We start from the raw sequence: 12,672 nt of genomic DNA, 5'->3' as shown, positions 1-12,672 counted from the left end.
CCCATCGTTATCTCCCATCAGGCCTCCTCACCCCCTCTATCTTCCCCTCCCATCCCCTCTCCCCTCCATATACCTTTCCGGATACCCTCCTCCTCCTCCTCCTCCTCCTCCTCCAGCTCTTCTTCCACCACCACCATCACCACCACCTCCTCCTCCTCCTCCTCCTGTTTTTCCACCACTACCTCTTCCTCTTCTTTGTCTTCTTTTTCCACGTCCTCTTCTCCTCCTCCTTCCTCTTCTTCTTCTTCCACGTCCTTCTCCTCCTCCTTCCTCCAACTCTTCTTTCATCACCACCACCTCCTCCTCCTCCTCTTCCTCGTCCTCCTCTTTCTCTTCTTCCTTTCACCGCCTCTTTTTTCATCTTTTCTTCCTCCTCCTTCCTCCTCCTTCTTCTTCTTCTTCCACTTCTTCCTTCTCTCCCTCTTCTTTATCTTCCTTTTCATTCAATTTTTTTTTCTAACAAACACGAGAAGAGAAATGAAAAACGAAACAAATAAAAGAAGGAAGGAAATTAGAAAATAAATAAATAAATAGAAAAGAAAAAATAAGAAAAATAACAACAAATTTTCACTCAAACCTTCGAAACTCAAGACACGAAACAACAAACCGCTTCGAAACACAAATATCTGAACCAACATACGGCCGCCACATTTCACTGCTTAATTACAGGTAAACTAGCATTAATATCAGACCTTACCTGGTGTTGACGTGTGCCCAGGTGTGTTGGCGAGCTACCTGTGCCGTGCTGATTACAGGTGAGCACGTACAGGTGGTGAAAATGAAGGAAATATAGAAAGGTGTGCGCGTGTTTGTCTTATGCACATGGTGAAGTAAGACTGGTGGTGGTGCCAGATCAGCGAGAATTCTTTGTTTTTTTTTTTCGTATTTTATGTTTAGTTTTTTTTTTTTATATATATTTTAAGGTTGTTAATTCTTTTTGTCTTATTTTTAATTGTTTGATTTACTTTATTGGTTTTTTCTCGTTTTTCTTGTTTTTTTTTACGATTTGGTGTTTTTGAGTTCGCCATTACTTTTTTTTTTTTTATACCTTCTATTCATATATTCTTAATCTATAAAGTGACTGTTATTTCTTTCTTTCCTCACTTTTCCTCCCGTATTAACAAATGATCAAATTATCCTCTGTATTGTTCCATGACCTTTACTTGTTCTGAAAAATGACAATAAGAGACTCAAATCAATGTATTAATTTCATTGTATAGTTTATTTGATTGTTACATTGTTATAATATTTTTTTTTTTTTCCTTATGTGCTCATTATTCGTTGACATTATACGTGTACTTGGGCGTGGGATTCAATGCCTTTGTATCGGCTTTCACTTTTATGTATATTTCTTGTTCTTCTTCTTGTTTGTATGCTTCCATTTTTTTTTTCTTATTATTATCATTATTATTATTATTATTTTTTTTTTACTTATCTTCTTTTGTCTTTTCATACCTTCTTCTTCGTGTTGAGGGCATACCTATTCCCCTTCTCATCTTTGCCCATTATCCTTTGTCACTTCACATTTACCAAATATATTTTCCTTTTGAAGCAATTAGAACACTACAATAAACACTCGAAATAAATAATACACAATAAAATACAACAAAAATTTTAAAATCTAATAGTAAACAATGTTATTACTTAAAAAAAAAATTCTATACTTTCTCTTGTCATCATACATGCTCATTATCCTTTGACCTTCTACATTTATCAATCTTATTTCTCTTATAAATTAAACCAAACACTACGATAAATATCCAAAATCAATAAAATACAATAAAAAACAACAAACATTAAGTAGTAAACAATGTGAAAACTCATAAGATGTTATTACTTCAAAAAAAAATTCTATACTTTCTCTTGTCATCATACATGCCCATTATCCTTTAACACTCTACATTTACCAATCTTATTTCTCTCATAAATTAAACTAAATACTACGATAAATATCCAAAATAAATAAAATACAATAAAAAACAACAAACATTAAGTAGTAAACAATATTAAAACTCATAAGATCAAGATTAAGCCAACATTCAGTCACTCACCTGTTCACTCCCAATCAAGAAGAAGAGGGAACCAGGTGTAACAGACAGGCAGCTCCCCCCTCTCACCTCCCACCCTCACAGCACACCCCAACGTAAGAAAACCAGCTATTTTAACCCTAATTAACTATTATTTATTGATGAAAAAGCCTTAGATGGTGTTATTGTGACGTGTAGCAGTGACGTATCTTAATTATTTACCTGTGACTCACCTGGCTTGTGTGTTTACCTGTATGGGTGTGGCTAACAGGTGTTTGGGTGTGTCTGTATGTCTGTATGTGTGTCTCTGTGTCTGTATGTCTGTCTGTGTGTCTGTCTGTCTGTGTCTGTATGTATGTCTGTGGTGTTGTAGGTTTTGGTGTTGTGTGTGTGTGTGTGTTTCGTGAAGTGTTGCGTGATGTTATGATGATGTTGTTGTTTTTGTTGTTTTTCATATTTTGTTTTGCTTATCGCGTTTTCTATATTTATTTAACAGTATTTTGATTACAATTGTCTCTATTCCTCTATTTATTCATTTATTTACATTTATTTATCTTGTTTTATTTATTTATTCATCCTATTTTATGTATATATTTGTTTGTTTATTTATTTACTTATTTTTCTAGCTAAGAGGGACAAATATGACTAAACTTAACCTAATTTGGAGGGGGGCTGTGTTCCCTTTGACCCCCCCCTCCTAACTCCCTCCCTTTTGTAACCTAACCTAAGAATGGTTGCTTATTTCTCTCTCTCTCTCTCTCTCTCTCTCTCTCTCTCTCTCTCTCTCTCTCTCTCTCTCTCTCTCTCTCTCTCATTTCTTCTTTCACTTTTTATTCTTTTTTTTCAGTTTTTTTTCTTTTTTTTTTGTATATATCTCAAATTTATGTTATTTTTCCATTTTCTTTTCTCTCTAATTCTTTTCTGTTTACATTTATTCATTCCTTCATTTTTTTCTTTTTCTTATTTTTCTCTTTTGTGTCATCTGGTATACTATTTTCCCTTCCTTTTCTCTTTTTCCTCTCAGATTTTCCTCTTTCCTTCTCCATCTCTTTTTTTTTCTCCTCTTTCTCCTCTTCTGATCTTCCTGTTCCTTCTTTTCTCTTTTTTTTCTTTTTTATGATCTTTTTTTCTATCTCTCTTTCTCCTCTTTCTCTTCTAATCTTCCTATTCCTCCATTTCTTCCTTTTTTCTTCTTTCTTTATTTTCTAATCCTTCAATTATTCCCTATCTCTCTCTTCCTCCTCTTCTATTCTCTATTCCTTCCTTCTTCTCTTCCTTCTCTTATTTCTTCCCTCTTCCATATCTCTCTTTCTCCTCCTCCTCTTCTGTTCTCTCTATTCCTTCCTTCTTCTCTTCTCTCTTATTTCTTCCCCTCTTCCATATCTCTTTCTCCTCTTCTGTTCTCTCTGTTCCTTCCTTCTTCTCTTCTCTCTTATTTCTTCCTACAGTTGTCTTCCTTATCTCCCTTCCTCTTCTTCCTCTTCTATTCTCTATTCCTTCCTTTCTCTCTTCCTTCTTTTATTTCCTTACTTATCTTCTTTATTTCTCTCTTCCTCCTCTTCTCATCTCCCTATTCCTCCCTCTCCTTTCTTCTCTTATTTCCTCTTATTATATCTTTCTTTCCTATCTCTTTTATCCTCTTTCTCCCTTCTTCTCTTTTAATCTCCCTATTCCTCTCTTTCTCTCTTCCCTTTCTTATTTCCTCCTATACTTATCTTCCTTATCTCTCTCTTCCTTCTCTTCCTCTTCTCATCTCCCTATTCCTCCTTTTCTTCCCTCCATTTATTTCCTTTTCCTGCATTTCTTCTTTCTTTTCTCATCTCCCTCCTCCTCCTCCTTTCTCTTCTATTTCCTTCTTTTTATTCTTTTATTTATCTCTTCCTTCTCTTATTCTTGTATTTATCTCCCATATTCTCTTCAATAGGTACCAATTTTCTGCCCCCCCCCCTTGTGGTGTAGAAGATGGGGGCAGGAAGGTGGCAAGCTATCTACACCACATTCTCGTCGAGGTTGCCTATTGTTGTGGCTAGGAGTGTGGCAAGGTGTGGTGGTGGTGGTGGTGGTGGTGTGGTGTGTGCTGTTTTCATATTTTTCTATCTCTCTTTTCTCTTTTCTCTTTATTTTTGTTTATTTTCACTTTTCTGTTTCTCTTTTTCTCTTTTCTCTCTTCTTTATTTTCTTTTTTTTTTCTCTCTCTGTCTCTCTCTCTCATCTTTATTTTGTTATTTCTTTCCTGTTTTGTTTTTGTCTTAAATTTTCTAACCTAACCTAACTTTAAAGAATTAGAGAGAATGGAAGAACTTGAAAAGAGAAAATTAACTTAAAAATCTGAACATACTCTTAATTTTTCTTTATCTCTCTCTCTCTCTCGTCTCTCTCTCTCTCTCGTCTTAATATAACCTTAATTTTTCTTTCTTTTTCTCACATCCTTCTCTTCGTTCTCCTCTTCCTTTTTCTTCCTTTTCCTCTCTTTATTCTTCTCTTCCTCCTCCTCTCCCTTTTCTTTCTTTACATAATATAATCTTCATTTTTTTCTTTCTTTTTCTCACATTCTTGTTTTCTTTTTCTTCCTCTTCCTGTTCTTATTCTTCTGTCTCCTCCTTTTCCTCCTTCTCCTCCTCTTTTTTTTTATTTTTCTCATTTTTCTTCTTTTTTACCTTCCTCTTCCATCACTTTCATGTCCTCCTCCTCCTCCTCCTAACCCTCCTCCTTCTCCTCCTCCTCCTCCTCCTCCTCCTCCTCCTCCTCCTCCTCCTCCTCCTCCTCCTCCTCCTCCTCCTCCTCCTTCTCCTCCTCCTCCTCCTCCTCCTTCTCCTCCTCAAGTAGACCATTACTTTCATATTTCTTTCTTTTTTCTCATTTTTTCTTCTTTCATCTTCTCATTTTTCTTCTTTTCCTCCTCCTCCTCCTCCTCCTCCTCCTCCTCCTCCTCCTCCTCCTCCTCCTCCTCCTCCTAGTATAACACTTCACATTCCATCACCAGCAAGATGGCCGAGAACAAGCTGGTTTTCGAGGCTCCTGAGAAGAACAAGGACCCCATTGCAGCTGTTCTTGATGACGTCCTGCCAGAGAAATTTGGGGCTGACGCGTCCCTGAAGGCCCTGGAGGTGGCTTCAGGGACTGGCCAGCATGTAGTCCACTTAGCCCAGCGGTTTCCTAAGGTGTCGTGGCAGCCATCGGAAGTGGAGGAAAAGTACACTGCCAGTATTAAGGCTTATGTGGAGGAGAGTGGAGTGGGAAATGTTCTGGAGCCTTTGCTTATTGATGTTTGCAAGGTGAGCGGGTTTGTTTTTTTGGGTGTTTTGGTGTAGTGTTTTTGGTGTTTTCAGTGTTTTATGTGTTTTAGTGTGTTTTAGTCTTGTTTTGTGTTTTATAAGTGATTTTGGTGTTTTGTCTTGTTTTTTGGTGTTTTGTAAGTGTTTTAGCGTGTTTTAGTCTTGTTTTTGTGTGTTTTTGTGTGTTTTTTGGTGTTTTATAAGTGTTTTAGTGTGTTTTAGTCTTGTTTTGTGTGTTTTGTGTGTTTTAGTGTTTTTGTTTTAGTCTTGTTTTGTGTGTTTTGGTGTTTTGTGTGTTTTGTGTTTTGTGTGTTGTGTTTTAGTGTTGTTTTGTGTGTTTTAGTGTTGTTTTGTGTGTTTTTTGGTGTTTTGTGTGTTTAGTGTTATTATAGTGTGTTTTAGTTTTGTTCTTGTGTTTTATTGGTGTTTAGTCTGTTTCATTATTTTTGTTGCTGTTTTGTCTTGTTTGAGTGTTTTATTGGTGTTTTAATGTTGTATTGGTAAAGAAAGGGGCTGCTTTTGTTGTTTTTTTTTCTTGTTTTTGTTGTTTTGTCGTGTTTTTGGAAGTACATGTGGAATGTTAAGGCTTGTGTGAGGAATGTGGAGAGGGGAATGTCCTGCAGCCTTTGTTTATTGATGTTTGCAAGGTGAGGGGTTGTTTTTGTTGCTGTTTTTGTTGTTTTGCTGTGTTTTAGTATTGTTTGTAAAGTGATGCAGCATTTTTTTTGCTGTTGTGTTGTCTTGCTGTGTTTTAGTATTGTTTGCAAGGTGATGCAGCATTTTTTTTTTTTTTTTTTTGCTGTTTTTGTTGTTTTGCTGTGTTTTAGAATTGTTTGCAAGTGATGCAGCATTTTTTTAGCTGTTTTGTTGTTTTGCTGTGTTTTAGAATTGTTTGCAAGGTGGCTCAGCATTTTTGTTGCTGTTTTTGTTGTTTTGCTGTTTTTTTTTTTTTTTTTTTTTTTTTTGTTGTTTTGCTGTGTTTTAGACTTGTTTGCAAGGTGACGCAGCATTTTCATTGTTGCTTTTATTGTTTTAGGCCTTTTATTTATTGATGTTTTATTTTGTTTTGTTTTGTTTTCATCTATTTTCTTGTTATGCTTTGTTAATTGATGTTTTGTAAGGTGAGGGGGTTGTTTTTCTTGTTGTTTTTCTTGTTTTAGGCCTTTTATTTATTAGTGTTTTGTTTCATTTTGTTTTATTTTCATCTATTTTCATGTTAGGCTTAATTATTTGATGTTTTGTAAAAGTAAGAGGTTTTTGTTGTTTTTCTTGTTTTTCTTGTTGCTTTTATTGTTTTTGTTTTTTGTTTTTTCATCTATTTTCTTGTTAGGCTTTGTTAATTGATGTTTTGTAAGGTAAGAGGCTGTTTTTGTTGTTTTTGTTGTTTTGTCTTGTTTTTGGAAGTATATGTGGAGGAGTGTGGAGTAGGAAATGTTGTATAGCCTTTGTTTGTAAGGTGAGGGGCTGTCTTTGTTGTTGTTTTGTTGTTGTTGTTGTTGTTGTTTTCTTTTCTTTTTAGGTTTTGTTTACTATAGCGTGTTTTTTTTTTTTCTTTTCTTTCTTTTATTTATGTCTTTAAAACAATGTATACAGTGTGGCCTCCGGACTTGGAACAATTCGGACTTGGAACAAAAATCTCAGTAATTCTTATCCTCAGTCATGGAATAAATTTTGGACTTGGAACAACCTTAAGGCAGCCAAATCAGCAAATCCGGGTGACACTACCACTGTTGGCGGGAGGTAGTCGTCAGTTGCTGTTTTGTCTTGATTCTTGTGGCCTTGCTCTTATTCCCAGCTGGGGTCAGGACGTTTGATTGGAGTCACTTAATTAGAATAGTTGAGTAATATTCCATAGAAGTACAGGTAACTCTTGATTTATGCATGTTTAATTTACGCATTTTGTTAATACGCAACCAAAAAAATATTATAATTAATTGAATTTGCATGATCGGTTTGCTTATTCACGATTTGGACCACATCCCACATCCCTCTATTATCTATTGTTTTTTATGAGAATTACAAGTTTGTTTTACGCGAATTTTGAAACACGCAATGCCTCTTGGAACGCATCTATCGTGTAAATTCAGAGTTACTTGTACACTGATTTCGTAACTAACGTAAATATTTCTTAATTACTGTAGTGACAAGGCATGACAGACGTGAAACAAAGAATCCATATAGGCCTAACTGACAATGCTAATGGTACCAGTAGTGCTGCCACCACCCAGTATGTTCTTAATACCTGTTTAAGTGACACTCGCCATGAAGTGCGCCCACAAATAACCTTGATTTACATAGTTCAATTCTTATATACTCTGGTAAAACTGTAGGGTCTTGGAATAGATTGAAATTATTTACATTGTTTACTACGGAGAAAACAGTTTCTAATTTGGAACAGCCTTCTGGAACGAATTGTGTGCCAAGTCCAAAGGTTCACTTATAAAGACAAACTACAAGATGAAAACAAGGCAAAATCACCAATAAATTCTACTTTCCCTCTAACTCTCACACACTTTCACATTCCCTCTCTCTTACACCTCCTTTCTCTCTTACTCACCCTCCCTTTCTCTCTTACTCATCCTCCCTTTCCCTCTCCCTCTCACACTCCTTCCCTCCCTCCCTCACCTTCCCTCTGTCTCTCCCCAGCCTGTGAGTGAGTGGCCAGGGAAGTTCTCGGCAGCGTCCCTTGATGTGATCGTGAACATCAACATGGTGCACATCAGCCCCTGGCCCTGCACCGAGGCTCTCTTCAAGGCAGCCGGCCACCTCCTCAAGGCCAAGGGCATCATGGTCACCTACGGCCCCTACGCCATCCATGGGGAGATCACGCCGGAGAGTAATGTCGCCTTCAATCAGTCACTTAAGGTTGGTGGGTTGGGTTAGGTTAGGTTGAGTTGGGTTGGGTTAGGTTAGGTTAGGTTAGGTTGTGTTGGGTTGGGTTAGGTTAGGTTAGGTTAGGATGGGTTGGGTTAGGTTAGGTTAGGTTAGGTTAGGTTAGGTTAGTCTCTTAAGGTTGGGTTGGGTTAGATTAGGTTAGTGGGTTGGGTTGGTTTTAGTACTTTCAACATTACAAAAACATCACAAGAACACCCAAATAACTGCATTCTTATCTTTTTTACCACCCTGTACCTTCAAAATAATGAAAAAAATGCAAAACAAACAATTATTAATATTTTTTGGGGTTAGGTTAGGTTAGGTTGAGTTTCTTTTCTTTTCTTTTCATTTTGTTGTATTTAATTTTAATTGTGTTTCTTTTCTCTGTTATTCTCTTCTATTGTATTCTATTTTTGTTTTTTATTGTTCATTTTCCTTTGTTTTGTTTTGTTTTTCATGTTTGTGAAGATGTTTTTTTTAATATATTTCTTGTTTATTTATCAATTTTTTTTATTACTTTTGTTTGTTTATTGAGTGTTTTGCCTTTTTTTATCAGTTTTGCTTTTGCTTTGTTTTGATTTTTTGTTTATTCATTTTATTTTATTCTCTTCGTCTTTTTCTGTTTTCTCGTTTCTTTCATTTTGTTTTATTTCACTTACTAACATTTGTATTAATTCTTATTTTCTTACATTCATTTGTTTTTCCTCTTTCCTTTTTTTCCTTATGATATCTATTTACCTTGAATCTTCCTTTACTTGTATTGAACCAAACCTCAATTTTAATGGTCTTCTCTTCTTACGTACTAGAATATTGAACCATAACTCTTTTTAGATTTTTTTTTTTAAATACTAGAATATTAAACCAAATCTCACTTTTTTTATGTTTTTTCACCTCTTACATACTAAAATATTGAACCAAATCTGACTTTTTAATGCTTTTTTTTTCTTTATACTGAAATATTAAACGAAATCTCACTTTTTTTAATGCTTTTCTCTTCTCACAACATAATCAGCCCATTAAAATATAAACCAAATTTTTCTTTCCTCACTTTTTAATCCTTTTTCTCTTCTTACTTACTGAAACATTAAACCAAATTTTACCCTTTTAATGCTTTTTCTCCTCTCACATACATAAATATTGAACAAAATTTCACTTTTTTCATGTTTTTTTGTTCTTACATATCCAAAATATTGAACAAAATCTCACTTTTTTATGTTTTTCTTATCTAACATACTAAAAATATTAATCCAAATGTTACTATTTTAACACTGTTCTCTTCTTACACCACCACCACCACCACCACCACCAGAGCCAGAATGCCGAGTGGGGGCTACGCGACATAGACGACCTTGAAAAAGAGGCCAAGAAGAACGGGATGACCTTTGATGCCATGTTTAATATGCCAGCCAACAACAAGATCCTGGTGTGGCAGAAGGCTGAGAACGAGAGTGAGTAAGGTCAGGTCATAAGGTCACAGGGTCAGGAGGTTGTTTGGAAGTTCATCTGTTCCTCGTCCTTCTCCGCAGTGGCTCCGTTCACCAAAGAAATGTAGCTTAGCACTTTTTTTGTCTCATTTTAGCACCTAGCACCAGGTTTAGGGTTAAGGATCGGATCAGGTGAAGAAAATGAAGTTTGGATTCAGTGTTTTTAGTTTGTGAGAAGAGAAAAGTGTTGAAAAAGTTATATTTGAGAAGAGAAAAGCATTAAAAAGTAAGGTTTCATTCAATATTTTTTGGTACATATGAAGAGAAGAGCATTGAAAGGTGAGATTTGCTTCAATATTTAATCATATGAGAAGAGAAAAAGCTTTGAAAAGAGAGATTTGGTTGAATATTTCAGTATGTGAGAAGAGAAAACTGCTAAAAAAGTGAGAAAAGTAAATTTGTTTCATATTTCACTGGTCAAATCATGTTGTAAGAAAAGGACACCATTAAAAGTGTGATTTGTTTAATTTTTCAATACTAATCTAATCTTGTCATAAAAAAAGGAAAAACATCAAGTAGCAGAAGATTTTGTTATTATTTCAGTGATCTAATTTAACATCATAAAGAAAAAGAAATTAAGAAACAGGAGATATAAAAATATGAAAAAAAAACTGGAAATTCAGTCAACATTTCATCTTATCAAAAGGAAAATGCATTAAGAAACAGGATTTTAATATTGAAAAAACAAAAGATTCCAGCACCCTATAAAAGAAAGAGCATTCAGAAACAGAGAAGATTTTGTCAATATTTCAATGGTCCGGTGATGAAAGGAGATATTGCAAACATTCCAAGAAGCGTCACTAGTTTATTTACTTAGGCAAACAGGTGTGTCATTTGTGCCTAGCAGTGTTGGAAGTGTTATGTCATGATGCCTTGTTAACCCCTTCAGTACTGGAATGCATTTTTATCATGAATTTTTGGTGTGATTAGATGATTTTATTGACATTAGAAAGAGTTTATAGAGGTTGGAAGATTAATGGCCTGAGTCTTCACTGTTTTAATCCCCACATAAGTTTCTAAAGCTGTATAAAATTGCCAAATAGTTAGCAGAATGAATATGGAAATGTGAGTTTTGTGTAGGATTAAACCATTTGATTGACATTAGCAAGAGTTTATGGAGGTTGGAAGGTTAATGGAAAGTCTTCACTACTTTAATCCCTACATAAATTTTTGAAGCTGTACAAAATCACCAAATAGTAAGCAGAATGAATAAGGGAATGTGAGTTTCGTGTACGATTAGACAATTTTATTTACACTACGAATAGTTTATGGATGTCAGAAGATTAATAGCCAGAATCTTCATTTTAATCCCCACATAAGTATCTGAAGCTGTATAAAATTGCCAAATAGTAAGCAGAATGAATATAAAAATGCATCCTGGTACTGAAGGGGTTAAGAGAATCACACCCCCACAGTCCACAGCCCCACAGCCCACAGCCCACAGCCCCCACAGTATTCAGTATATGTGTAGTATGATAAGTTTGCGTCCTTCTATCACCCGCACTCAAAAACACTGAGTCACTATGCAATATATACAGCTTCCATTGAGGTGTGCATGCAGTGTAAGGTTGTGATCACTTAAATAGGGTTACAAAAATATTAAAAAAACGTCCAGCATACTTTTTTCAAATAGTGCAGAGCGATTCAAGATGAGAGGCAGAATATAGAGGATTTGATCTCTTATGAGTTGAAATTTGTAGGTTTTTGAATAGCGCAGGGCTTGTAATAGTTGTTTTTGTGGGATTGTAGGGATTAAAGATGAGAGGCAGAATATAGAGGATTTGATCTGTTATGTGAGTTGAAATATAAATTGTACTTGTTTTTAATAGTGCAGAGCTTGGATTAATTGATTTTTGATGAGATGAAGGGATTAAAGATGAAAGAAACAAGTTAATATAGAGGATTTGATCAGTTATATGCATTGAAATATGTGCAATATAGATTTTTTAAAAGTGTATAGCTTGGATTAAATGATTTTTGATGAGATGAAGGTATTAAAGATAAAAAAAAAAAAAGAGGATTTGATCAGTTTATATGAGTTAAAATATGTACATTATATATTTCTGAAAAGTGTATAGCTTGGATTAAATTATTTTTATGAGATGAAAGGATTAAAGATGTGAGAAGTTAATAGTGATGAATTGAAGGGATGAGAGACAGAATATGAAGGATTTGATCAATTAAATGGGTTGAAATATGTACATTATAGCTTGGATTAATTGACTTTGGATGAGATGAATGGGTAGAAAAACAGGATAAAGAAAGGAGACAGGTAAGATTCATAAAAGGTAATGATAATAAGTAAAATAGGATTAAATGATAAGAAAATAAGAAGGAAAAGATAGGATTAACAGATAGAATAAGGGAAATAAATCAGGGAATAACATGTTGAAGTTTGAAGAGTTTGACTATATAAGGTAGAAATTAAGATGTAAACTGATTTTGAGGTTTAACTTAGTAATGATTTTTATATTTAACTTAAGGTTCAGGGAATTTATTTATTTTTTTTTTTTATATATATATATATATTATTCATTTATTTATTGTTATTATTTTTCTTATTTGCGTGTAAGAATAGATTAAAATTTACAGTAATTTTGTGATTTTAGAGTTTCTAGTGTTTTGTGGTATACAGAATCTTGAAAGTGAGAATTTCTAAGTGTTTTTAGTATACAGAATGTTTTATATATTTTTTTTTTTTTTTTTTTTTGGGGGAAGGGTTGGTATATATGTACAGAATTTTTAAAGTTAGAAATTTTAAATATTTTATGGTATACAGAATCTTTTTTTTTTTTTTTTTTTTTTTTATACAGAACCTTTAAAGTTAGAATTTTCAAAGTGTTTTCAGCATACAGAATCTTTAAAGTGATAATTTTAAAGCATTTTTTTTGGTATACGGAATATGTTTAGTGCTTTTGGTACACATGTAACAATAGATAAGACGTTAAGATAATGTTTAAATTTAGCAACATTCAGGGACTACTTTTGATGTATAATAGATGAAAAATAACC

General features: G+C 34.2%; 1 protein-coding gene across 1 annotated transcript; it reads left to right on the top strand.

The window, feature by feature from the left end:
• Positions 1–3,965: 3,965 nt before the first annotated feature.
• On the top strand, positions 3,966–10,370 carry LOC123514539 (methyltransferase-like 26). Its single transcript, XM_045272465.1, has 4 exons — positions 3,966–4,069; positions 5,011–5,302; positions 7,949–8,167; positions 9,486–10,370. Exons 1-4 carry the CDS (start codon positions 3,990–3,992, stop codon positions 9,630–9,632), a joined length of 738 nt encoding a protein of 245 aa, XP_045128400.1. The 5' UTR covers positions 3,966–3,989; the 3' UTR covers positions 9,633–10,370.
• Positions 10,371–12,672: the final 2,302 nt, after the last annotated feature.

This window comes from Portunus trituberculatus, chromosome 5, assembly GCF_017591435.1.
Source record: "Portunus trituberculatus isolate SZX2019 chromosome 5, ASM1759143v1, whole genome shotgun sequence".
Classification (NCBI taxonomy): Eukaryota; Metazoa; Arthropoda; class Malacostraca; order Decapoda; family Portunidae; genus Portunus; species Portunus trituberculatus.
This window is presented reverse-complemented; position numbering and strand designations above follow the sequence as displayed.

Coding starts and splice junctions, on each gene's coding strand:
- LOC123514539 (XM_045272465.1), top strand. CDS start 3,990: ATGGGGGCAGGAAGGTGGCAAGCTATCTACACCACATTCTCGTCGAGG. Junction 4,070..5,010: donor GTGGCTAGGAGTGTGGCAAG/GTGTGGTGGTGG, acceptor TTCCATCACCAG/CAAGATGGCCGAGAACAAGC. Junction 5,303..7,948: donor TGCTTATTGATGTTTGCAAG/GTGAGCGGGTTT, acceptor GTCTCTCCCCAG/CCTGTGAGTGAGTGGCCAGG.